Source organism: Sinohyriopsis cumingii, chromosome 10 (assembly GCF_028554795.1).
Source record: "Sinohyriopsis cumingii isolate HCF-2022 chromosome 10, ASM2855479v2, whole genome shotgun sequence".
In the NCBI taxonomy this organism is placed as follows: Eukaryota; Metazoa; Mollusca; class Bivalvia; order Unionida; family Unionidae; genus Sinohyriopsis; species Sinohyriopsis cumingii.
This window is the reverse complement of record NC_142970.1, coordinates 72,555,949-72,583,740: the sequence shown is the minus strand read 5'-3', so window position 1 is coordinate 72,583,740 and position 27,792 is coordinate 72,555,949. Positions and strand designations below refer to the sequence as shown.

The 27,792-nt window shown below is 36.3% G+C and overlaps 1 protein-coding gene across 1 annotated transcript in view; it reads right to left on the bottom strand.

Moving 5' to 3' along the window:
• The window catches only part of LOC149790379 (uncharacterized), a 202,385-nt gene that overhangs the window by 4,903 nt on the left and 169,690 nt on the right, over positions 1-27,792 (bottom strand). Inside the window, exons 39-43 of the mRNA XM_089972427.1 lie at positions 23,462-24,253; positions 20,855-21,073; positions 16,552-16,647; positions 13,924-14,252; positions 11,507-11,708 (exon numbers count right to left, since the gene is read on the bottom strand). Coding sequence (XP_089828553.1) covers positions 11,507-11,708; positions 13,924-14,252; positions 16,552-16,647; positions 20,855-21,073; positions 23,462-24,253 — 1,638 coding nt within the window. The remainder of the gene's footprint in view (positions 1-11,506; positions 11,709-13,923; positions 14,253-16,551; positions 16,648-20,854; positions 21,074-23,461; positions 24,254-27,792) is intronic.

Genomic DNA, 27,792 nt, shown 5'->3' with positions numbered 1-27,792 from the left:
GAATAATGGCTAGCAAAAGATGGACATAGTTCAAAGAGGTTCATAAATTTGAAATTAAATCATTACAAATTTGACATTCTATTTATCACACATTCTTTATATTAATGGAAATAGGAATGAAAGAAGAACAAATAATTTCATTCATTCTGATTCCAACATTGCACCTTTCATTTGTTACACATAGAGTAGTCCCAGAGTTGGTTGCACTGTTTTTTAACTAGTAAAATGTATTTGTTTTATTTACCGATTATAATTCAACGAGTAGCTGTCCTTCTCAGTAAACATAATTTTTTATTCAAACAATATAATTTATCAACAAGGAATGTATATGCAAGTTCAGTATGATGTCACATGGTTTTAGTTCCAGTTAGAGAACTGTTTAACAGCAAAAGTGTGTCACTGTAAGTTTCACTTCTGTAGTGTAAGCCTTAATCTAATTAGCTTTGAAACATCACTTGACAGTAAAAGTAATCAGACATTCCACACTGCACTAGAACTGATACACACCAACAGCTGGTTTATGTTATACATTCACTAGGGTTTAAGTTCCATGGGAAATAGACACTCAGGGCAGACTTTACTCCCCTTCCAAGCTGTATTGATGTCTTGTATATAATAAATACTATAGAACGCCTTCTGCAGTTATTCTTCAATAACAAATAACATTACATGGTGGCAGCGGTAAAAACACAGGATCGAAATTATCAGAGTTGAAAATGGCTTCATTTCAATTTACAAATCTGGACAAATTTGACTTTTCGAGACCTCAAACTTGGGAAAAGTGGTTTCAGCGCTTTGAACGCTTTCGGCAAGCGTCTGGACTTAGTGAAAAAGAGGAAGAATTTCAAGTGAATACCTTGATTTATTCCATGGGAAGTGAGGCTGATGACATTTTGTCTTCGTTCAACCTGACAGAGGAAAATCAAAAGAAGTGGAAGCCCGTGACAGATAGATTCATGCTATATTTCATTCCAAAGAGGAATGTAATTTTTGAAAGGGCAAAATTTAATCAAAGAAAACAGGAAGAGGGAGAAACAGTGGACAGTTTTGTTACAGCTATCTATGTGTTAGCAGATAATTGTAATTTCGGGCCACTACATGATGAAATGATCAGAGATCGACTTGTAGTTGGACTGCGAGATTCAAAGCTGTCAGAAAAATTGCAGTTAGATGCAAATCTAACTCTAGAGTCAGCCGTTAGTCAAGCTCGACAAAATGAAGCTGTGAAAAAGCAACAAACAACGATACGAGCAAGTGGAGAACGAATGTCTGAAATGGATGCAGTAAAATCGTCTTCACTGAAATATGGGAAACAGAAACATAAAATCCCAAATGTTCAGCAAAATAATGTCAGCAGAAAAGGATGCATGAGATGTGGAAAGAAAATTAATCATTCTCGAGATCAATGTCCAGCAAAAGAAGCAGAATGCTACAAATGTAAGAAAAGAGGACACTATGCAAAATGCTGTTTGTCAAAGTCAACAGTTCGCACAATAGAATCAAGAGAGGAATCTGGATTTCTAGGGACTGTTAGCACGAAGAAGGGTCAGCCGTGGATAACGCGTGTGAGATTAAACAACACTTCACTTGTATTCAAGATTGATACTGGAGCTGATGTGACTGTAATTCCTGAGAGAGATTTAAGAAAAATTGGAGACCAAAAACTATCAAAGTCTGATCGAAAACTGTATGGACCTGGAAACTTTGAACTTAAAGTGCTTGGAAAATTCACATGTGGACTTGAATCAAACGATGCATTCAGTGTACAAGACATATTTGTTGTAAAGGGACTGAATCAGGCACTCTTGGGCAGGCCCGCGATTCAGGCTCTCAAGATAATTGAACAGGTAAATATATCCTCAGTAAATGCCTCAGATAAAAACTCACAAAATGCAAGCAAAATTCACGATAAATCCATACATTTAGATAGGGATTATCGCGAGAAATTTCCAAATTTGTTTAAAGGTCTAGGGAAAACAAAATGGTTCTATAACATAACTCTGGACAAAAATGCCAAACCTTATGCCTTATCTACCCCAAGAAAGGTTCCTATCCCTTTATTGAATAAAGTTCAAGAGGAGTTGGATAGAATGGAAAAAATAGGTGTTATTTCAAAAGTAGATGAGCCCACTGAGTGGTGCGCGGCAATGGTTGTTGTTCCGAAACCAAACGGTACGGTACGAATTTGCGTGGATCTAACAAAATTGAATGAATCGGTTAAAAGAGAAAACCACCCACTACCATCAGTTGAAGAATCCCTTGCAAAACTAGCAGGTGCAAAGTTTTTCACCAAACTTGATGCAAACTCAGGCTTTTGGCAAATAAACCTGTCAGAAGATTCACGCCGCCTTACAACTTTCATTACTCCTTTTGGAAGGTTTTATTTTAATCGCCTTCCATTCGGAATCAGTTCTGCGCCTGAATTTTTTCAGAAAAGGATGTCAGAAACGCTGGAGCGACTTGAAGGAACACTCTGTCACATGGACGATGTTCTTGTCTTTGGGGAAACGCAGAAACAGCATGACAAAAGACTAGAAATGGTAATGAAATCAATTCAAAAGGCCGGCGTCACTTTGAACGCTGAAAAGTGTGAATTTTCGAGACCATCAATAAAGTTTCTTGGGCATGTTGTTGACGAAAATGGTTGCCGACCTGATCCAGAAAAAGCCAAAGCTATAACGGAAATGGAAACACCGAAATGCGTAACAGATATACGACGATTTCTCGGTATGGCAAATCAGCTTGGCAAATTTAGTCCAAATTTGGCAGAAAAATCAAAACCATTACGTGAGCTTTTGAAAGGTAAAAACTCGTGGACTTGGGGTCCAGATCAAGAACAAGCTTTTAGAGATATCAAGCAAGAAATGATATCTTCACCAACTTTAGCACACTATAATCCAAATAGAGAAATAGTTGTATCTGCAGATGCATCTTCATTTGGACTAGGTGCTGTGCTACGGGAGAAGCACGGAAGCACTCTGAGACCGGTGGCGTTCGCATCACGAGGTATGTCAGAAACTGAGCAACGTTATGCTCAAATAGAAAAAGAGGCCCTTGCAATCACTTGGGCTTGTGAACGCTTCAGTAGCTATTTAATTGGGTCACAATTCAAACTTGAAACTGACCATAAGCCATTAGTACCACTAATGAGCACAAAAATCTTGGGAGATTTACCCCCTAGAATTCAACGCTTTAGAATGCGTTTGATGAGATTCAACTTTTGTATAGTTCATGTTGCTGGCAAAAATCTATTAACTGCTGATGCTCTATCCAGAGCACCTTTAAGTTATCACTCTGAGAGTGACAGAGAATTTCAGGCTGAAACTAACGCCTATGTTGATTTCGTAGTTAGCAATTTGCCTGCATCAAATACCCGACTTGAACAAATAAAGTCTGAATATCGAAATGATTCGATTTGCAAACAACTTGTACAATTCTGTGAAACGGGGTGGCCAGAGAAATCCGCTATTGACGGAAAACTTCAATCGTACTGGGCAGATAGAGGTGAATTTACAGTTCAAAATGGTCTTTTAATGAAAGGTACACGCCTTGTCGTACCAGAATCACTTCAAAGAGAAATCCTAGAGAGAATTCACGATGGTCACCAAGGCATAGTTAAATGCCAAGAACGCGCCAAAACGTCAGTTTGGTGGAAAGGACTAAGTACTCAGCTAGAGCACTTGGTAAAGTCTTGCCAAAATTGCATCGAAAACTCACGAGATCAAGCTGAACCAATGATACCAAATGAATTTCCAAGTCGACCTTGGCAAAGAGTCGCTTCAGACTTGTTTGAACTGAATGGTCAAACATATCTCTTGGTGATTGATTATTTCTCACGATACATCAAAATAGCAAAATTGCAAGGCACAGGTTTGAAAGCAATTGTCAATCATCTCAAATCAATCTTTGCGCGACACGGTATACCAGAAGTTTTAGTTTCAGATAATGGTCCGCAATACACATCCGCTATACTCAAAGATTTTGCAAAAAGTTATGGATTCAGGCATATTACAAGCAGTCCAAAATATCCACAGAGCAATGGTCTCGCCAAAAGGGCTGTTGAGACAATTAAAAGAATGCTTAAAAAAGCAAACGATCCTTACATAGCTCTTTTGACATATCGCGCAACACCATTACCAAATGGATACAGCCCTGCTGAATTACTGATGGGAAGAAAATTACAAACTACTTTGCCAATGGCACCAAACAACTTAGAGCCGAAATGGCCAGATTTAATGAAACTGAAGAAATCGGAAAACTATCAAAAGCAAACTCAAAAGAGAAATTATGATCGTCGACATCGCGTCCGAAATATGAAAAAACTTCAGGTAGGGAATAAAGTATGGATTAAAGATCATTTTTCTTCAGGGATAATTAAATCTGAGGCATATACACCTCGTTCATACATGGTAGTAACTGACAAGGGAGAGATACGGCGTAATAGGAGAAATTTAGTTCCCATGCCTATCACATTATCGGAGCCTCTAAAAGTGACTGCTTCAGACCCTGATACTTTGACTGACTCAGATGAAAGCAAAGCAGTGCCAACCAGTCAAAACGGATATTTCACACGTTCGGGAAGATTGTCGAAACCACCTGAGAGACTGAACTTGTAAAATAAATTAAGCTGATGTAGCTTGTTTAGAAATGCGGTCATCAGATCACGTTTCGTTTTAATGTAAACTTCTCAGGAAGGGAGATGTAGTGTAAGCCTTAATCTAATTAGCTTTGAAACATCACTTGACAGTAAAAGTAATCAGACATTCCACACTGCACTAGAACTGATACACACCAACAGCTGGTTTATGTTATACATTCACTAGGGTTTAAGTTCCATGGGAAATAGACACTCAGGGCAGACTTTACTCCCCTTCCAAGCTGTATTGATGTTTTGTATATAATAAATACTATAGAACGCCTTCTGCAGTTATTCTTCAATAACAAATAACATTACAACTTCTATGCATTCAAATTATTGATTTGTATTGCTGATGGCCTGTAAGAAATGATCAGTATTGGTGCTGTCCGGTTCTAATATTGTACAGTATTAATAACAGTAAGATTCTACACATGAAGCACAAACTCGTACATTATACCATTACACCATTTGTAATGCAAAGCCTAATTTGCAGAGACCGCTCCAGTGGTCTAGTGGTTAGAAAGTCTGCCTTGGATTGTGGCAGGTCATGGGTTCGATCCCTGGTCGAGTCATACCAAAGACTTACAAAATGGTATTAACAGCTACTTGGCGCTCAGTATTAAGAGGTTAGTGTTAGGACTGGTTGGTCTGGTGTCAGGATAATGTGACTGGGTGGGACATCATGCAACATGTCTGCGGCATGATGCCCCAGTGCTAGACATCACTATAAACTGTCACACTGCAAACATCGTAGCAATATGACTTATCGTTACTGTTTTCATTATGTCACATCATGTGCAGCAAGCCTTAAGCAATTTCAGAATAACAGAAAAAAAGTAACAAACTTACAGACATGTATGTAATCCATTTAAAATCCATTGATATCCTAAACAAACATATTTATTCCCAAAAAAAAAAGAAACAAATCCAGATAGAATAAACACTATTCACTTAAATGGTGTTCATTTCCAACTTGAAGTATTTCATGATTAATGTTGTCTGAGACTGAATATTAGGTTATTTTTGTTTCTTATCAAAGTATATGACATTTCACAGCAGGACAATTATCAAGGGTCGAAAGTTCTGAACTCACTTTTAAATGTGATTGCACTGCTAAGTGAAACTTTTTGTTTGAATGGAATTTATTTGTACCTACATTATGCAAATGAGCATCTATCTCTTCTGGGCTGCACTGCAAAAGATTACAGAAAGTAGCAGCAATTTAAAAAGACATGCCACATTTAAAACCTTCTGTGATTTGTTGCTGTCCAGGAGTCAATAAACATGATGATCAACAATAAGGTGTGTTACATAAAGTCACCAATTTGCTGGGCTGGAAAATTCAAGAGTCATGTGTATTTTTAGCCAAATACAATAGTTGATATAGAATAATTACAATTATGGCTTATTAAAGAAGTGTAACTTCAGGTGTGCCAGAGCCTGTCAGGAATTCAACACCTTACTGTGCCTAAATACAGTAGTGGCTAATTAGAGTTATGTTGTTGTTGTAATGTTTAATGCCATTTTTCAGCATACAATAGGCAAGAGAAGGTGGCCAGTATTAATGGTGGAGGAAGAACCTGGGAAATCCCCGGAAAGAACCACCGACTCTTGAGAAGCTACTGGCAAGCTTTCTCACATACCCACATTGGCCCAATCCGCGACTTGAACCTATGCAGACTGAGGTAAGATGGCAGTGATCCATAACAGAGAGTGCTTTAGACCACTTGGCCACTTGGAACCCCACTAACTAGAGTTAAACGGTGACTGTAAAAACATATTCTGGTAATGTTCAAATCAAATACTGTAGTTTTGATGTATGGGTTCTGCTGATAGATGTTAACAACTAGTTTTAATTTTTTTAAAAATTATAATATTTTAAATATTGATTTTGAGGTCCATAGCATTACTGCATTTTATCAGGAATCATATTATAGCAAAGCGCGTTGTAATGGGGGAGGTAGGTCAAGAAGATCGCTGAACCATGATCTCTGCGTTGGGAAGGTAGGGATCACTTTTCTCATGCTGCAAGTGCCATGGAACCCTTTCAAATGGGATTGATATCCCCTGCTGCAATTGGGATTTCATGTCGCAGACACAGTGCTGCAATATCGCTGCAATGCAGCTCTCATCTACCTTAAGGAACGGCAAGATCTGACAGGATGACCTGTGTGGTCATTGCCCGTTGGACACTTCCCTCAAGGCAAAGCAGAAGTTGAAAGATCATTTTCATTCCACAGAATCATTCAACAAGACCTTTCTTGGGAAGTGTAAGCAGCACTATTCTACCAGGTGCAAACTAATAAAACTCGTATTACCTTTAAACACTTGAATAAATTATTGAGAACAGCAAATATTTCATCTGTAAGTTAACATACACATAGTTCTCCACAGTCCAACAAATGCTGACATGAGTAATTCATACCTAAACCATAAATGATGAAAGGTGGATGCTAAATGAATTAAGATTATGTTTCACGATGAATATTAAAGACATAAACTTGGTGCATTTTTATATCCTACCAGGATTGTTGTATGAGCCTACATTGTTACCCATGACCCCTGAAGGGACCAAAAAACCCTCATTTTGAGTGTTATAAACCCTCACCAATATCTGTAAGGTAGGCAAGGTGTGATAGTTCATAATTTATTTTGAAATCTGTGCTATTTCTGATGCATGTATTCTTGTGTTCAACTGTCAAGAGTTGTCTTCTCTTGCCATCCCCATATCTCTACAGAGTGAGAGAGAACAACATTTAATTTTAAATACTTAGAATTTGAAATTGGAAAACAGCAAGAAAATAAGAATGTGAAGGTTACTTTCATTTTATATTCTTCATGTGTCATTGCAACTGTCCTTGACCTGGTAATAATTATTATATATGACTGCATTAGCATCACTTACCAGATCTACTGAACATTACTTTAAGGAAAAATGGCAAAAATTGATTAACATGCTCTTTTAATTCTTTGGTTAATGTCATTCATTCCTGACATGCATCAATACATAATGTAACTTTGGTTCATGCCATTCATTCATTGCATCAATACATAATGCAACTTTGGTTAATGTCATTCATTCCTGACATGCATCAATACATAATGTAACTTTGGTTCATGCCATTCATTCATTGCATCAATACATAATGCAACTTTGGTTAATGTCATTCATTCATGACATGCATCAATACATAATGCAACTTTGGTTAATGTCATTCATTCATGACATGCATCAATACATAATGCAACTTTGGTTAATGTCATTCATTCATGACATGCATCAATACATAATGTAACTTTGGTTCATGCCATTCATTCACTGCATCAATACATAATGCAACTTTGGTTAATGTCATTCATTCCTGACATGCATCAATACATAATGTAACTTTGGTTCATGCCATTCATTCACTGCATCAATACATAATGCAACTTTGGTTAATGTCATTCATTCCTGACATGCATCAATACATAATGTAACTTTGGTTCATGCCATTCATTCATCGCATCAATACATAATGCAACTTTGGTTAATGTCATTCATTCATGACATGCATCAATACATAATGCAACTTTGGTTAATGTCATTCATTCCTGACATGCATCAATACATAATGCAACTTTGGTTAATGTCATTCATTCCTGACATGCATCAATACATAATGCAACTTTGGTTCATGCCATTCATTCATTGCATCAATACATAATGTAACTTTGGTTAATGTCATTCATTCATGACATGCATCAATACATAATGCAACTTTGGTTAATGTCATTCATTCATGACATGCATCAATACATAATGTAACTTTGGTTAATGTCATTCATTCCTGACATGCATCAATACATAATGCAACTTTGGTTCATGCCATTCATTCATTGCATCAATACATAACGCAACTTTGGTTAATGTCATTCATTCCTGACATGCATCAATACATAATGTAACTTTGGTTAATGTCATTCATTCCTGACATGCATCAATACATAATGCAACTTTGGTTCATGCCATTCATTCATTGCATCAATACATAATGTAACTTTGGTTAATGTCATTCATTCATGACATACATCAATACATAATGTAACTTTGGTTAATGTCATTCATTCCTGACATGCATCAATACATAATGCAACTTTGGTTCATGCCATTCATTCATTGCATCAATACATAATGCAACTTTGGTTAATGTCATTCATTTATGACATACATCAATACATAATGTAACTTTGGTTAATGTCATTCATTCCTGACATGCATCAATACATAATGCAACTTTGGTTCATGCCATTCATTCATTGCATCAATACATAATGTAACTTTGGTTAATGTCATTCATTCCTGACATGCATCAATACATAATGCAACTTTGGTTCATGCCATTCATTCATTGCATCAATACATAATGTAACTTTGGTTAATGTCATTCATTCCTGACATGCATCAATACATAATGCAACTTTGGTTCATGCCATTCATTCATTGCATCAATACATAATGTAACTTTGGTTAATGTCATTCATTCCTGACATGCATCAATACATAATGCAACTTTGGTTCATGCCATTCATTCATTGCATCAATACATAATGTAACTTTGGTTAATGTCATTCATTCCTGACATGCATCAATACATAATGCAACTTTGGTTCATGCCATTCATTCATTGCATCAATACATAATGTAACTTTGGTTAATGTCATTCATTCATGACATGCATCAATACATAATGTAACTTTGGTTCATGCCATTCATTCATTGCATCAATACATAATGCAACTTTGGTTAATGTCATTCATTCATGACATGCATCAATACATAATGCAACTTTGGTTAATGTCATTCATTCCTGACATGCATCAATACATAATGCAACTTTGGTTAATGTCATTCATTCCTGACATGCATCAATACATTATGTAACTTTGGTTCATGCCATTCATTCACTGCATCAATACATAATGTAACTTTGGTTAATGTCATTCATTCATGACATGCATCAATACATTATGTAACTTTGGTTCATGCCATTCATTCACTGCATCAATACATAATGTAACTTTGGTTAATGTCATTCATTCATGACATGCATCAATACATAATGTAACTTTCGTTAATGTCATTCATTCATAACATGCATCAACACATAATGTAAGTCAGACAACATCAAAAAGTTAGACCACTGTGCAACAGTGCACTAACAATGTCAAAATAGTGGTCAGTACTTAATTTCTCTAAGTCATAGGACAATTAATCAATTAAAATCAAACAATGAAAATTAATAAATTAAAATCAATTAACGAAAATGCTTATTTAGACAACATTTCTATCTGAATAATAAAATGGAAAGTTATACAACAATAAACAAGAAAGTGGTTCCTATCATTATATACTCAAATGTTCAGCTAAAATGGCATCACTGGAAGATGATTTGTTTCATTTTTTAAAATGGTTTTATGAATGGTAACTTTTATTTACAATTAAAACAAGCTTCAGTGTAATAAAATGGCCTTTTAGGTAGCTGTGTTCATGACTGTTCATCATCATGGCTTATCATTTTCAGTCTACGATTTAGTGTTTTTATTTTTAGTTTAGCACGTAGAATTTACATTTCTTCAGTATTTAATCTATGTGCTCTAAAACATTTTAAACAAAGAAAAATTTAAAGATTGTCCACATTTATTCACCATTTATTTAGCATTTGTTTGCCACATGTTTCTCTTCAATTTCCATTTGTTCTTCGTGTCCATATGCAATTCAAAGGGTTGTTGTTGTTGTTGTGGGGTTTAATGCCATTTTTCAGCATAAGATTGGCTATACATGGTGGTCAGTATTAATGATGGAGGAAGAACCTGGGAAAACCCAGGAAAGAACCACTGACCCATGAGATGCTACCAGCAAGCTTTCTCACATACCCACATAGGCCAAACACGAGACTTGAACCCATGCAGACAGAGTTGAGATGGCAGTAATCCGTAACAGTGAGCACTTTAGACCACTCGGGCACTCGGGGCCCCCATTCAAAAGGGTACAAAAATGTTTCAGGGCCTATATATTATACAAGCGTGATGACCTTTTGAAAGATCATGTTTTTAAAGAACATTATTTTGGTGAGATTAATTGGTCTTTCAAAGCAGGATTCACTGTATAGTCAGAAACTCAGAATAGTGAATCCTGATTTAATGATCCCAAGTTACCACTACAAAAACCCAGAATAATGAATCCTGATTTAATGATTCCAAGTTACCACATCAAAAACCCAGAATACTGAATCCTGATTTTATGATTCCAAGTTACCACATCAAAAACCCAGAATACTGAATCCTGATTTAATGATTCCATGTTACCACACCAGAAACCCAGAATAATGAATCCTGATTTAATGATTCCAAGTTACCACACCAGAAACCCAGAATACTGAATCCTGATTTAATGATTCCAAGTTACCACATCAAAAACCCAGAATAATGAATCCTGATTTAATGATTCCAAGTTACCACACCAGAAACCCAGAATAGTGAATCTTGATTTGATGACTCCAAGTTACCACACCAGAAACCCAGAATATTGAATCTTGATTTAATGATTCCAAGTTACCATACCAGAAACCCAGAATACTGAATTCTGATTTAATGATTCCAAGTTACCACACCAGAAACCCAGAATAGTGGATCCTGATTTAATGATTCCAAGTTACCACACCAGAAACCCAGAATACTGAATTCTGATTTAATGATTCCAAGTTACCACACCAGAAACCCAGAATAGTGAATCCTGATTTAATGATTCCAAGTTACCACACCAGAAACCCAGAATAGTGAATCCTGATTTAATGATCCCAAGTTACCACACTGTTCTCTTATTACCTTTTCTTGGAGGATTTGTTGCCACTGTAAATGTGGTGTTCACTCCACTGCTTTGACTATCAACAAGATTGATCCCAGTCACGATGGCCGTGTATTTTCCTTCAGGAAGGTTTAGCTTTTGCATTTCCATGTATGTGTAGGACCCTTGGGGCCGACCAATGATAACGGTGGAAAGGTCCATGCCCTCTCCTTTCAATTTCACCTACAAATTAAAATCAGTTAGCATTAGAAATCAATAGCATGATTTATTCATGAAGAAATGTAGACTAAACCATGAATATATTTTTCTTTTCATATTTTATTAATGGCTAATAAATGTAAATTCATCATAAGGTCTAGAGAGTGCAAAAGTAAAGTCTACAGTAACAGTGGAAATCTTAATGTGTATTTATATGTCAAGGGCAACTTAAAGTTGATATACCCAGTGGCGTCACGAGGGCTGGTTTCACCCAGTGTAGTAACTCATGTTGTCACCCCCATGGACCTTCCTGCACAAAAATTCAAACATTGTAAAGACAGTCGTGTGCAGTAGCCTGTGGTGTCACCCCCATGGACCTCCTTCCTGCACAAAAATTCAAATTGTTTAGACAGTCATGTGTGGTAACTCATGGTGTCACCCCCATAGACATCTGTACTGCACAAAAATTCAAAAAATTTATAGACAGTCATTTAGGTGTCAACCTCTCTGATGGTGTCTCCTGATGCAGTCCACATCCCCACCCCTCAGTGATGCAACTGGATATACCTACAATACTGTAGTGGTAAACCAAACTGATTTTTATACTAATACATTCAAAGCCAATGTGCCCTACTACATGCCCTGAAAGGTGTCTAATGGATGCCAGGGCCATGGTGGCTAATTAGTTGACATGCAGGACTTATGACCCAAGTACAAGTCTGAATCCAACCATCAGACCAGCTCGTGTCGGCTACAATATTGTCTTTGGACGTAGAAATTTACTCTGTTTGTCTCTGCACTAAATGGCCCACATGTGTTTCTGTGCTGTATAACATCAAACAAAACAAAAGATGCTTCCTCTTTCTCGATAACTCGTGTACAACAGAGACGAAAAACATAGCAACATAAACAACGGCAGGAGTTACTAAGGGACCTATACAAAATTAAGAAAGTGATGGAGTGGCAATTGGTTGAATACTTGCTTCATAACTATGTTTTAATAAATTGTCAATAAATAGCTTTTCTAGTGAAGTTGTTTGCTTTTCTGCATAAATTAGCTTTATTTTCAAAGAAAATCAATCTATGAAAGTTCATTAAAAACACGACTCCAGAATGTTTCAACACACATTAGATGGTTACCTGCATAAACATGGTATTCATATGACAATATTTAATACTCAGTGTTCACTGCTCAACTGAAATGAGAGACTCGACACTCCACTAGCTCTTATGTAGGTAGGATTTGTCTGCTGTTTACTGTTTATATTCTACTTCCTTGAATTGTTTTGATACCAAAAACATTATTAATGGGACAGAACATGTACAAGCCAGTCTACCTTTAACTGATTTTAATAATGCAACAAAACCTTCAACAATTGGAGATAGAACACAGCTGTCACTTAATTAGGTTCTCAGAAGTAAACACTCATGGACATCACTCACTGTGACAATCACTTGACACCTCTCACATTTGAATACAAGATGGTATTTTGCATTTTTGATGATTATGCAGACACTGAATTAAAATATAAAAGTGAAAGATGAATTTCAGTTGATAGGACTTATTGAATCTGTAATTTTGTCTTACATTATTGCCATCTGCAGATGTTACTAACATTTTAACTGATCAATATTTTGTGATATACCATTATTTACAGTGTGCTGAAAAAAAATTTAGAAGGCAAATTTAACAAAAATATATGCTATCGGTAGCTGTTTTATTAAAAGATCAGAATTTCACGAGACTGATTCAAGTTTCTGGGTACTAACAGCTGTTTTTGATGATAACATGAGCAATATATCAATGTTCAATTACCAATATTGATCTCAGTTCTATTTATGTTTGGCAAATAGGTGTCTAATTTAGGTGTTGTTTACAAGAAAACCATTGGATTCACATTATGTTATAATCAGGTTTGCATTTAACTCTGTGCTAACTTAATTTTCCTTGTTAGCAAGTTGGGTACACTTTGAGCCCCTTCTTCTGACCTTGCCAGCAAGTTAGGTACTCTTTGAGACCCTTCTTTTGACCTTGCTCTATCCTTTTGTTTGAGGTAAGTGTGTGACTGAGTGTCCTGGAACATGTGTACGTGAAAGCTACAATATGGGTGGCATGAATGAATTATGACACCTTTATATTTTTGTCATTATATATATATATATATATATATATATATATATATATATATATATATATATATGTATATCATTCCAAATGATATTTGAAGATGTTTGATACCTCATATCTGTTAATGGGAATGATATCCTCAAACCCAGTCCACTTCAACCTGATATTTGTGTTGTTACTCTGATAGTGGTCCATTGCTGTGTACTCTGTGATGGATTGTGGAACCAAAGCCAGGATCACAGATTCTGTATTTGGTGGTGTTGTGATAATCAGCAACCCATTTGAGGACTTGATGGAATGGAGTCCGGCATGATTATAGCAACGAATGGTTGAGTAAAGAGTTTTTCGATTTATAAGAGCATATGGTAACTGCACTTTTCCAGATGTTTTATCTTCAGGTGTAATGTAAACCTGGATGTCTATGCCACCTGGACTGGTTCCTGAAATTAATCAGAAACAAAACCTGAGCTGAATAATAAAGTCTGGAAGAGGGAACTAGCAGTATTTCAAGTCACATGCAACACTACTGTTATTAGCAGGCAGTACCTACTTTTTAGCATTAAAAAAATAATTATTAAAAAGTGTCCCATAGAAATATTAAATTTGAAAGGGGTGTTTCATTTACACATACATTGCACCCAGAGAGTAATACCTGCAAAGGTTCTCTGTTTACTATGGAGCTCTAACAAAAATGATACAAATTCCTTAAATGCATCAATTGGGGATTCCACAAATTTGAAAGTGCCTTCTCTTGGTCTGAAGTATGTTCTTTTGAAACTGCTCAGAAATACAAGATGATATTAATTTATCATACATGATATTATCTTGCCATATCACAAAAAATATTAAAGATTTGTCAACACCCTGAAAGAACTGGCTCCAAAGATGACTGTGCAATCTGAAAAATGGCATATATGTTTCATTAGTTAGAAGTCAATAACTGCATTTTAAAAATAGTCAATCAAAATAAAACAACACTTATTCAGTGTATTTTCTGATTTTACTTTTTATGTGACACAATGAAGTTCTTCCTCAGTAAAACTTGTGTCCTCTGCTTCTGCCTCATCCAGTATGACAAGGGCATACTGGTAGTTTATGCCTGTCAATGTTACCACCCAGTATGACAAAGGCATAGTGGTAGCTTTGTCTGTCAATGTTACAATCCATTATGACAAGGACATAGTGGTAGTTTATGCCTGTCAATGTTAAAATCCATTATGACAAGGGCATAGTGGTAGCTTTGTCTGTCAATGTTACAACCCAGTATGACATGGGCATAGTGGCAGCTTTGTCTGTCAATGTTACAACCCAGTATGACAAGGGCATAGTGGCAGTTTATGTCTGTCAATGTTACAACCCAGTATGACAAGGGAATACTGATAGTTTATGCCTGTCAATGTTACCACCCAGTGTGAAAAGGGCATAGTGGTAGCTTTGTCTGTCATTGTTACAACCCAGTATGACAAAAGCATAGTGGTAGTTTATGCCTGTCAATGTTACCACCCAGTATGACAAGGGCATAGTGGTAGCTTTGTCTGTCAATGCTACAACCCAGTATGACAAGGGCATAGTGGTTGTTTATGTCTGTCAATGTTACCACCCAGTATGACCAGGAATACTGGTAGTCTATGCCTGTCAATGTTAACACCCAGTATGACAAGGGCATAGTGGTAGCTTTGTCTGTCAATGTTACAACCCAGTATGACCAGGGAATACTGGTAGTCTATGCCTGTCAATGTTAACACCCAGTATGACAAGGGTATAGTGGTAGCTTTGTCTGTCATTGTTACAACCCAGTATGACAAGGGCATACTGGTTGTGTAAAACTAAGGATATATTGTGTGGGAATGAAAATTAGTGTTGTAAGTTGTCTAAAAGCAAAAGTAGGTGGGTTTCAACAATCAGGCACAAATATGATGACGCAGAAAGCTGACAATCAAATTCATTTATGGTTTTAGGAAAATTACATTGTGTACTAAATTTGGCTGATATACAGAAATAAGGAAGTTATTCTGTGAAAATGAAAGGGGGAGGGTCTGACAATCAGGGACTTTAATGATGTTATGTGAGGTAGAGTGCTAGCAAGTCAACTTGGGCAGGTTCTTGTCAATACAAAGCAACAATTTGGTTGAAACTGAAATCTAATCACAAGTGGGGGTGGGTGGGTTGACTGTGTGGAATTGAAAGTAGGCATTAAAATCGGGAGCCATAACTCTTCTAAATGACACTGAACACTGACAATTGAGATCAGTCAAGGTCCCATCATTGTCATGCTGCTTACCAAAATTTAAGTAAAATCCAATAATAATTGAGTCCAGATAAATTCAGCAACTGAGAAGAAATTTTTAATAAGACATATATAATTTTGAGATTTCAATATGAAATTGGAAGTTTTGAGACTTTAATCTGAAACTGAAAGATTTGACATTTTAATATGAAACTGTAAACTTTGAGATGTTCCTTTTTCCTCCATTAGCAAAAATCATAAATATATTATTCTCCATTCAGGAATTTTAGAAAAAGATTGCAGAACAAAATATAAATAAATACCAACATGTCTCCCTGAATTCAACACAAGGTAGCCCTGGGCTCTTTGAATTCAACATATGGTAGCTCTGGGCTCCTTGAATTCAACATATGGTAGCCCAGATCACCCTGAATTCAATGATAGCCCTGACCTAACATTCTGGTAGCCCCTGGATTTTGGGCCCATGCAATATATGTCAAACCCTGACTTACCTATGGCCCATTCACAAAAATCTAGTCCTGACTCTTTATCATCCACATTCCAAACAACACGAATGACATTCTCTGACTGCACATCCTTGTCCTCATCTGAAAAACAGACAGAGAAGAGTTTGTTTCAAAGTCTCTAAGTATTGATATCTTTCTATAATTCTGAGCCTGCAGCTGTAAAAAAATTACAATTCATACTGTATATACTTGTGTATAAGCCCATTCACACAAAAGTCTAACGCCAAAGTGAATAGGTAAAAACATTAAAAGCGCATGACCCAAATGTCTGAGAAGACAGCACAAGATGCATACAGTAAGTTCTTGATAAAACATGCTTTCATGAGAATTTAAATATTTTTGACAACAGTTTCACTTGTCCAAAGAATCAATTTGAAAATAAGGAATAAATCCACATTTTCATTTATAGAATTATTTCCTATTCTTTCTTTCATTTTCAGTTACAACAGTATTTAAATACCTTATGCTTTTTCTTGTTCTCCCTTTCCTTATCTCACAACATATCAATCTAAAGCAATGGGTGAAAATTCTGGCTACTGTATTGAGACATCAGCATCGAAGCAATATAAAATTCTTTCCTTAAAAATGTAATTATCTTTGACTTCCAAAAACATGCAGAAAATAAGATATCTTTCAATTTATCTAAATGCCCATAACTTAATGCATACAAGTGACTACAAATATCTTGTACAGGAAATTATGTTTTGGGATATAACATTTTCTCTCAGAACATTTTAATCAAATTTCATGCCAAATTTCTCATTTTTAGTATTCCAAAGGTTTTTCTGTAATGTTTCTTTTATGATGTTTATTTGGTTCTGGTCCACCTGTCAGAGAATTAGCTCAATTATAATTTTTTATCTCCTACTCACCAAAGCCAATGGGAATCTTTTAAATAACAATCCAAAGGTGTAACGAAAGAGGCACATGGTAACAAAAACATGATAATAGCATATCATTTATAACTGGTAAAAAGCAAACACCTTACAAAGGTGTCAGATAACAAAGGCATGCTGATCGCACTTTATTTATAATCAGTACTTTAGAATGTTGGACTGCAGGTTGAATACAATTAAAGCATGAGAAGAAATGTTTTTGTTTTTGTACTTTTAACCAAATAATTTAGAAATTTCCTTTAGCTATCATTCTATGCCTATTATGTCAAATAAATGAGTAGAGCTTGAAGTGACTCTCTTGTGTTCATGTTAAATTCTGTGTGTGTGGTGAAAATGGCTGACAATTCACCAGTCAGCAAAAAGAACAAATGTCTCTTTTGACATCGAGCTACAAATCATATGAGGAATAGAAGAAAGGCATAAAGGATAGGTCTGATTTCTCTGAATTTTAACTTTCAATAGGACTGCTCCAATGGCCTAGTGGTTAGAGAGTCTGCCTCGTATGCGGGAGGTCACGGGTTTGAACCCCAGTCGAGTCATACCAAAGACTTATAAAATGGTACTAACAGCTACCTCACGAGGCTCTCAGCAATAAGAGGTTAGTGATAGGACTGGTTGGTCTGGTGTTAGGATAATGTAACTGGTTGGGACATGAAGATATATGCCTGTGGCATGATTGCCCAAGTGCCAGGCATCACTTTAAACTGCCACACTGCAGACATCATAGCAATTTGACTGAATTTTTTTTAAAGTTAAGTGAAAAATCCAAATCACACACACACACACACACACTTTCAATGATTGGAAATATTCGGTGTAATCATGAAAACATCGTGAATGTAACTGTTTGAGTCTGGTAATAAGGATGTTGATTTCTTGCATTATGTTAATTCTGATAGCGACACTGTGACGTCTTTGATACCAAAATTTGAGGATGTTGTTTGCGAAATTAGTGATTGCCAGGAAGCAACCAATGTTTGTGCTATTAGAAGTGATGAGAAGGATGACGATTCAGTACCATCTGTTGTACTCGGAGGCAGCAAATTCTAGTTGGCATACAAACATTAAACTGTATCAACAAGCTCATTGTTACACAGGATATTCTTTACAAGCATGTATTAAATGAAAAATGTATCAATAAAATTCTCAGATTTAAAAAAAAAAAGATGACTATTGACAATTTTTTCCAGATAAATAAGGGACTAATTTACCAGTTGTTCAGTTATTGAACATTATTGATTTTACACAAAATTTTATAATTCACTGGCTGGTACATGTACATGTGCATTAATGCTTTCCTGGAATGTTAAAACTTGTTATTTTTTCTTCATGATAACATGTATTTATAAAAACATAAATTGTTTGAAACTTTTGTCTCTATTTCATATGAATTCTGACAGTAATCATGCCCATCTAAAGTGTTTACTACATGTGTGTCCATCAACACTGACATGCACATAACAATGATTGATGAATTTGGATATATTTCTTGGTTATAACATTATCAAAGACCCAGTCCAGAGTGAAACATTATAAAAGTCCCAGTCCTGAGTGAAACATAAAAGTCCCAGTCCGGAGTGAAACATAAAAGTCCCAGTCTGGAGTGAAACATTATGAAAGTCCCAGTCCAGAGTGAAACATTATAAAAGTCCCAGTCTCAAGTGAAACATTATTTATAAATGTCCCAGTCTGGAGTGAAACATTATAAAAGTCCCAGTCTGGAGTGAAACATTATAAAAGTTCCAGTCCAGAGTAAAACATTATAAAAATATCTACATGACTTAATACCTTCTGCATACCAGCTAAGAATGAATGTCCATTTTTTATTTTCAATAAACAAATTAAAATAAATGCACTTTTTGCCAAAATTCACCTGATTCTCCTTCTCGCGCCATTTCAGATGTTCGAGAATAGAAACTTTTTTGGTAGGCTTAAAAAACATTGATATACAGTAAATACAATCAACAGCATGTGGTCTTACAGGGTTAAATTAGACTGACATTATAACTGATACCAAACAAGCAACTGTCACAGCCAGTAATATAGGCAGTTTGGCAAAATGATGAGATACTTTTGGAATAATTTTTAAATGTTTGAAATTTCATTATGAAATTCGACATTTCTTCAAGTGTTTCAGAATTATGAAAATTGACTTGAGATATTTAATTTCTGTATATTCAACACATATGACACTCAACCTATATATAGATGGATGTTTAAGTTCTCTATTTACATTCATATTGTCGGTTTTTCCCTTTCTGAGAGTAAAAGTAAACTAATTTGTTTACAGTCATAAAATATTGCAGAAATGAAAATTTAATTAGGTTTATGAGAAAGTATATATATATATATATATATATATATAAAGTTTTGGCTAGGTCAGATGTCATAACACTTCCTATCAAGTCTGGTATATACAGAAGATCAAGAATTCATTGGGAACGTTAATATCATAACAAATAAAAAAGTTGCTCTCTTGAGCAAAAAGTAAAACCAAGAAACCCATTTATTTAGTATAAAATTATCCTGAGATTTAACTTAAAAAAACGAAATAACATTCTGTGGTGGAGGAATCAAGAACAGGTTTTCTTTTATCTGGTATGTGTTGCCAGGAAAGCCATTCCAGACATAATTTCAAAACGGATGCCCTTTAATATGCTTCTGTCAAGCCTAACTGAAACTGGTTCAAACAGCTCTGGAGAAGAATTTAAGTTAAAGTAGGTTTTCCACATGAAAGCCACACCACTGCTAAAGACATCACCCTTAAGAGAACTGTGATAGAGACTGTCCAAAAACAACGTTTCTGACAAGTTGGATCCAAAATTAGATTATACATTCTGGTTACCCATCTGCTTGCTATGGAAGCCACAATGTTGTCAGTGATATCTTCTAATCATCTCAGACACACAGTGGTGTAACACCTGGGAGAAGGAAGGCACAGTGTGGCCCCAAATTCCCATGCAACGTAAATTTTTGTAATGGAATTGTTCCCAGAATTAATTTTTGTGTGGAAGCCCAGAATTCCTTTCAATGCTACTGCATATACAATTTCAATAGAGGATATCATCAGGAATATTTCCATTGAGATTTTATCCAAAGTGGTCCTGCTTTTCTGAGGAAGCTGATAATAGATTTGCTAGAGAAAGAAACTTTGACACAATTTTGATAACTGTTTGAAGGAACATTTTAGCCAAGTCCAGATCCAAACTGGTTCAGCCACTGTGGAGAAAACGTCAAAAAGAGCAAATGTTGATGGACAGTTGACAGACATAAAATGGATGATGGGCCATCAGGGCCATAATATAAAGATTCAAGTAACCAATTGAGGCAATTCATACATTATACAAACTAGTTTAATTCTAGTAAACCTTACAACTATACCATGTACTCACATACACTTGAACCATCATGCACAAAGCTGAAAACTGGTGGTGTAAGGTCAATCAAGAATGGGTCAGAGGTCGCTTTGGAGGTTAATCCCACAGCATTGGTTCCAAGGATGCTGACATAAATATAGGTGCTGTGTACCAGATGAAGCTCCTTACTGCTGCTGTGTGTTTCTATGCCAACTGACCTGTAATCCTGGAGGTGGGTGCCATAGGGGGAATAACCTGAAAGGTATAGAACATGTCAAAATGCAGAAACAAACTACATATAGTTGTACATATTTGCTAATACTTCAAATACAGCCCAGAAATTTTTGATTTTAATACCAATTCCTGGAATGGTAATTGCCATGCAAATGTCTTTATTGACATTTACACTTAAAAGTAATTATTCTGCTCCAAGGTTGTTCCATGTGCTCAAACTTCATCAACTTAAAGTTGTTGTAGGGTTTAACACCATTTTTCAGCACAGGATAGGCTATACATGGCAGCCAGTATAATTAGTGGAGGAAGAACCCTGGAAAAGCCCGGGAAGAACCATCGACCCATAAGAAGCTACCGGCAGGTTTTCTCACGTACCAATGTTAGCCGAGCCTAAGACTCGAACTCATGCAGACAGAGGTAAGATGGCAGTGATCCGTAATGGTGATCACTTTAGACCACTCGGCCACTCGAGGCCCCACAACATCAACTCTACAAGTGACTAGAACTATGTCCATACAATACTTAACCCAATAGTATGGTGCTATTGAAAAAAACTCAGTTCAACATATCAAGGCAAAAGTTTAAATAACAAGACTCCCATGAATGGACTGACACTCTACTGACTGAAAAGAATTCCCAGGAGTCCTAAATAAGATTGTTCTTTCTTTCAGCTGTTGAGCAATGAAACCATCCGTTATATTTGTGAGCTATAAGAAGATTTTATAGATGGCCTGCATGATGACCATACTGGATGTAAGATTGCCATCATTTCATACAGGACTAACTAGACACCACAACAAGTCATTTGGTGGAAATCAAATGTCAATATGACCATCCATTCAGGAGGATAAATTGATTTTCAAGATGGCCATAAAAGCAGCCATAATAGATACTGATGCAGAATTAATACTTTTTTCATTCAGATCAATCAAGTCTTATAAAAATCATTAATGAAAACCATTTGATTTTCAAGATGGCCATAAAAGCAGCCATAATAGATACTGATGCAGAATTAATACTTTTTTCATTCAGATCAATCAAGTCTTATAAAAATCATTAATGAAAACCATTTGTTGAAATGACCAGGATGAATATATAGCGATAATAAGATTTTAAAGATGGTCTTTAATAATGACCATATTGGGAAGTCAGACTTTTAGGACCAACTCAGCATCCTAAGAAGTCTTTTGGACATGCCTTATGCTCATAACTTTTCATTTAGGATGAGTTGCCATAATGATTGTAATGAATGTCATATCAGTCGAATTCTCATTTAGGACCAACTAAACTGGATATGAAGTTCAATGAAAATCTCATTTTGATATGACCATCTGTTTTAAAGAATAGCTATAAGAAGATTTTTGTATTTAATGTCTGAGCAGCACCATGTAAGACCAACTAGATATTGCAATGAAAGTTTGGAAAGTTAAACAGTTGTTGTTGTTGTGGGGTTTAACGCCATTTTTCAGCACATGATAGACTATACATGGTAGCCAGTATTAATGGTGGAGGAAGAACCCAGGTGAACCCAAGAAAGAACCACCGACCCATAAGAAGCTACCAGCAAGCTTTCTCACATACCCACACTGGCTGAATCCTTAACAGAGAGTGCTTTAGATCACTCAGCCTCTCAGGCCCCCAAAAGTTAAACAGTACTATTCCAAGTAATTTAGGAGGAGACATTACCCAAGGCAACAACAATAAATTGTTCAATGGGCATTTCTGATACAGTATATATATATAATAAGTGAAATTTTGTGTAGCTAATCACAAAGATCAATGAAGAATTCTACAAAGCAAGTAATACAGTAGCTTTTCCATTAGTTTGTACCTGGCTTGAGCTGTCATGGGTACGCTTTGTGCACCTCTGTCCCACTAAAATAATTAAATTATGTAAAATGTTAAGGAACATGAAGTTTGGGGTAGGCAAAGATTTGTTTTAATATTCAGTGGTAAAATACTTATGTTTTTCCAGAGAAAGGTGTGTTTAATATCTGATTCAATCCCATGTCAATAACAATGTCATAATATATCCAACTCTTTAGTAAATAATGAATTTAATTTACTAATCATCAGTAAGTAATTACATTCATGATGTAACAATGAAAACAAACATTACCCTATCTACAGTCCAAGAATAATCCACATTTACCTACATATAGCCCAATAAAAATCCAGATTTACCTACCTACAGCCCAATAATAATCCACATTTACCTACCTGTGGCCCAAGAATAATCCACATTTACCTACCTAGAGCCCAATAATAATCCACATTTACCTACCTACAGCCCAATAATAATCCAATTTACCTACCTAAAGCCCAAGAATAATCCACATTTACCTACCTAGTCCAATAATAATCCACATTTACCTACCTACAGCTCAAGAATAATCCACATTTACCTACCTACAGCCCAAGAATAATCCACAATTGGACTCTCAAGATCCACAAAACTCCAATAGGCATGAACTGAAGCCCAGTCATGAATAAACACAGTCTGCACTTTTACCGCATTTACTGTTGAGCTCGTATCAAGTTCGGACAAATAGTTCTGTTGGACTTGAACTTGGTCCAAGGCAAATCCTGTCATATCATCATAGCTGCCAAACTGAAGCATGACTGTATTTGATTTGGCCATAAAATAATACACATAGTACTGCCAATCAGAGTTGTCAGAGCTTGATGACTTTACATCTTTTCTACTTGGCTTTGTGTACAACAGAAAAACATAAGCAACATCACCAAATTTTACAAACCCTTCCCTGTTGGAAACATAAATGGTGTCTGAAGGTAAATGACTGGCATAGAATGACACTCTATATTTTTCTCCAACATGTAACCCAGTCAAATTCTGGATAATTCCACTTCCACGGATTTGTACAAAAGAGTGTCCTTGCTGTGCCATGCTGTTGTTGGAGGCATAAACAATTCCACAACTTGACTTTATGTTTGGATCAGCAATATTCCAGTCCTGTAGTACTTGTCTTCCACACTGTCTCTGTAAAGAGCTATTGTAACTGACTTTATCTGCATCACTACCCAATTCAAAAGATGGATTTCTGACAAGATTATCTCCAAAACTGTGTTTATTTTCAGGATACGGAGGTGTTGTGTCAACAAGAAAACCATCAGACTGGACTATGGAAGAAGAATATCCACTGAAATCCATAGCATACACAAGGAACTTCACTTTTGCATCTGAAATAATATAAAACCAGAAATGTGTTCATAGAATATGGATGCCCCACCACATTACCTGAAAAGTGATGTAAATGTAAAATTTAACAAAGATGATATGGATGTGTATGCAGACTTAGTTCGGCAGACAGACAGATGGAAGGAAATAGTGACATCATATATCCCTGAAGTGAAACCATAATATTTGCCGGAAATCTAGCCCAGTATATCTTGCACCAAAAATACACTTTATACAAGATGTAGAGGTCCTGAACAACTAGGCCTGTCATTCAGTGACCTTGTACACCTTGACTACTAAAGTCCCCATGGACCTAGTGATAACTAGGTCTGTCATTCTGTGACCTTGTACACCTTGACTACTAAAGTCCCCATGGACCTAGTGACAACTAGGTCTGTCATTCTGTGACCTTGTACACCTTGACTACTAAAGTCCCCATGGACCTTGTGACAACTAGGCCTGTCATTCTGTGACCTTGTACACCTTGACTACTAAAGTCCCCATGGACCTAGTGACAACTAGGCTTGTCATTCTGTGACCTTGTACACCTTGACTACTAAAGTCCCCATGGACCTAGTGACAACTAGGTCTGTCATTCTGTGACCTTGTACACCTTGACTACTAAAGTCCCCATGGACCTTAGGTGATAACTAGGTCTGTCATTCTGTGACCTTGCACACCTTGACTACTAAAGTCCCCATGGACCTAGTGACAACTAGGTCTGTCATTCTGTGACCTTGTACACCTTGACTACTAAAGTCCCCATGGACCTAGTGACAACTAGGCCTCTGATTCTGTAACCTTGCACACCTTGACTACTAAAATTCCCATGGAGGTAGTGACAACTAGGCCTGTCATCCTGTGACCCTGTACACCTTGACTACTAAAATCCACATGGGCATAGAGACAACTAGGCCTGTCATCCTGTGATGTTGTACATCTTTAATACTCTAATTTCCCCATGGGCATAGAGACAACTGTGTCACTATGTGACCTTGTATGCCTTGACTACTGCATTAATGGAACCATGCACCAAGAGATTCATCCCAAATCTCACAAAATATAGATAACCCACTCAAAGTTCTAAATACTCTCCACATAATTACACAACACTAGCACTACCACTGCTTAAAGTGCAAAATTTCAAATATGGCTGTTGTTGAGGATCAAACCCAGTACCGCTTATGCACAAATGATGAACAAAAGTACTTTTAAGAAGGTATGAATGACTGTTAAGTGAATGACCTAGTTTCATACTTCAATTGCTCCAATAGTTTCAATGTCTGTAATCTTAAATCTATAACACAATCCAGTTCTTTTCATCCACTCCAATGCTTTCAGCATCTTTAATCTTAAATCTATAACATAACTGAGTTCTTTTTATCTGTTCCAATACTTTCAATGTCTGTAATCTTAGATCTATAACACATTCCAGTTCTTTCTATGCACTGCAAACCATTACTTGAATTTTGGTTTGTAGATATGTCCCAATAGAAAAGTTTTAAAAAAGAGAATCATGAACTATTATATGCCTACTCTATGCTTCATTTGAAGGAAATAATTAAGCATCGAGATTACTGGCCAATGGGTATCAATGACCTTGAGCAAAGGTCCATGAATGCAGTCTCAAACTAAACCTGCCATGCAGAATGCGTTCTTTTCTTATTGGACTTACCATATTGACACTGACTCTGACTTTTAGCGCATATAAATATATGTGTAAGCCATTCAAGAAGATATTAATCACATCATTTAGCTAACTAGTAAAAGAACCAGAAAGTCATCTAAGTTGCAAATCAAACAAGAGAGGGATTGGTGTTAACTTTCATCAATCATCAGTAATTACTGAAGAGGAAGTACACCATCCAGGCTTGAAAACTGTTAACTTTCATCAATCATCAGTAATTACTGAAGAGGAAGTACACCATCCAGGCTTGAAAACTGTTGGGGCCATATCATCATCCTGTAAGTAGTATCCAAGAAATATATTTTACTCTGAAAATTGGCTTTTTCTGCAAACTTATTACTTGATTATAATCCATTAGAATAGGTAAGAAGTGGATAGAGTTACAAATTCCTTTGCTAAAGAGTTGCCAGAGACTATAAATTAACAACATATGCAAAGTAACATTTCAAGTCTCATCTCAGATATGGGCCAGAGTTAGCACAGGTCATTGAAATGACACGGTCTTAAACTTAACAAAATCCCAATGGATCCAAGACAAAAGAACCCTAGTGTAAATATTGTCCATCCCTAATCTGAGTGGTAAGAATAAGCAGCATCTCTTTTGATTGGCTATACAAGCTACATCTCATTTGATTGGCTATCCAAGTTTCATCCTTTTGATTGGCTATACAAGCCACATATTGTTTGATTGGCCATACAAGCTACATCTCTTTTGATTGGCTATACAAACCACATCTCTTCTGATTGGCTATATAAGCTACATCTCATCTGATTGGCTAGAGAAGCCACATCTCTTTTGATTGGCTATGTAAGCTACATCTCATTTGATTGACTATACAAGCCACATCTCTTTTGATTAATGGCTCAATACACATCAGGTACCACTTCAATGCCCTAAGAGAGTCATGAAGACATCTTGGGAAGATGGGTCCATATTAGACAGTCATTTCAAGACAAAAGACTGATTTCCAAATAAGTGGGAGCCTGTAAAGAGTAATAAAGAATTGCAAATAGTTCAGGTTGATCAGTAAAACATAAAATTCACTTGATTCTACCTTTGAAGCTAGATGTTATACTTAAGGTGAACCAGTAAGGCTGTATTTTCATTTATTCAGATATTCAGAACCAATGCATGGAAGGTTCTATTTTGAACAAAGGGCCAAGGCTGTCAGTAAAAAAGTCAAGACAAGTCGAAAATGGCTATAATTCCTCTAGCCTGGAATGCTGTGGACATGAATGTTGATTTGTTAACAATGACATCAGCTGAGAAGATCCCAAATGAAAAGGGAAAGATCTGGGGATCTGTCTCCTCTTTTGCCTCTTTTGACATAACTGATGACAGCAAAGCAGAGTTATTGTAAAGCAATAGGAGGCCCTTTCCAGATAACGTATCCTGCCAAGATCACAAGAATTTGCTATGGCATGTTGTCTCGAGATTGATATACATGCAGTTCCCCTGAAGGGACCCAACTCTTCATGCTTCTTTAAATAAGGGTAGGAAATGGATACCCCAGCCAGTCATGTTGGCATTTGTGGAGACTGAGACTGTGATTTCTGTCAGAATGATAATGCACCAGGATGCAACCTCCTTTAATTTGACGAGATGGGACCTTGTTTAGCTTCAAACTTGTATCATCTGGTCTAAATGGCATATTTTCTGCTGCCCTGGAACAGAAGAATTTCCTGCAGTGGTCTCATGAACACATGGCCCAGAATGAGTAGACCCATACCTGGCTGCTTTGATGAAACCCCCAAAAAGATAGTTTTGCAGGCTGAAAAATTGGACTCACTATATTAATGAAAAACAGTCAAGATGATCTTCAAGGCACATTCTTGAGGGAGACAAACTTTATT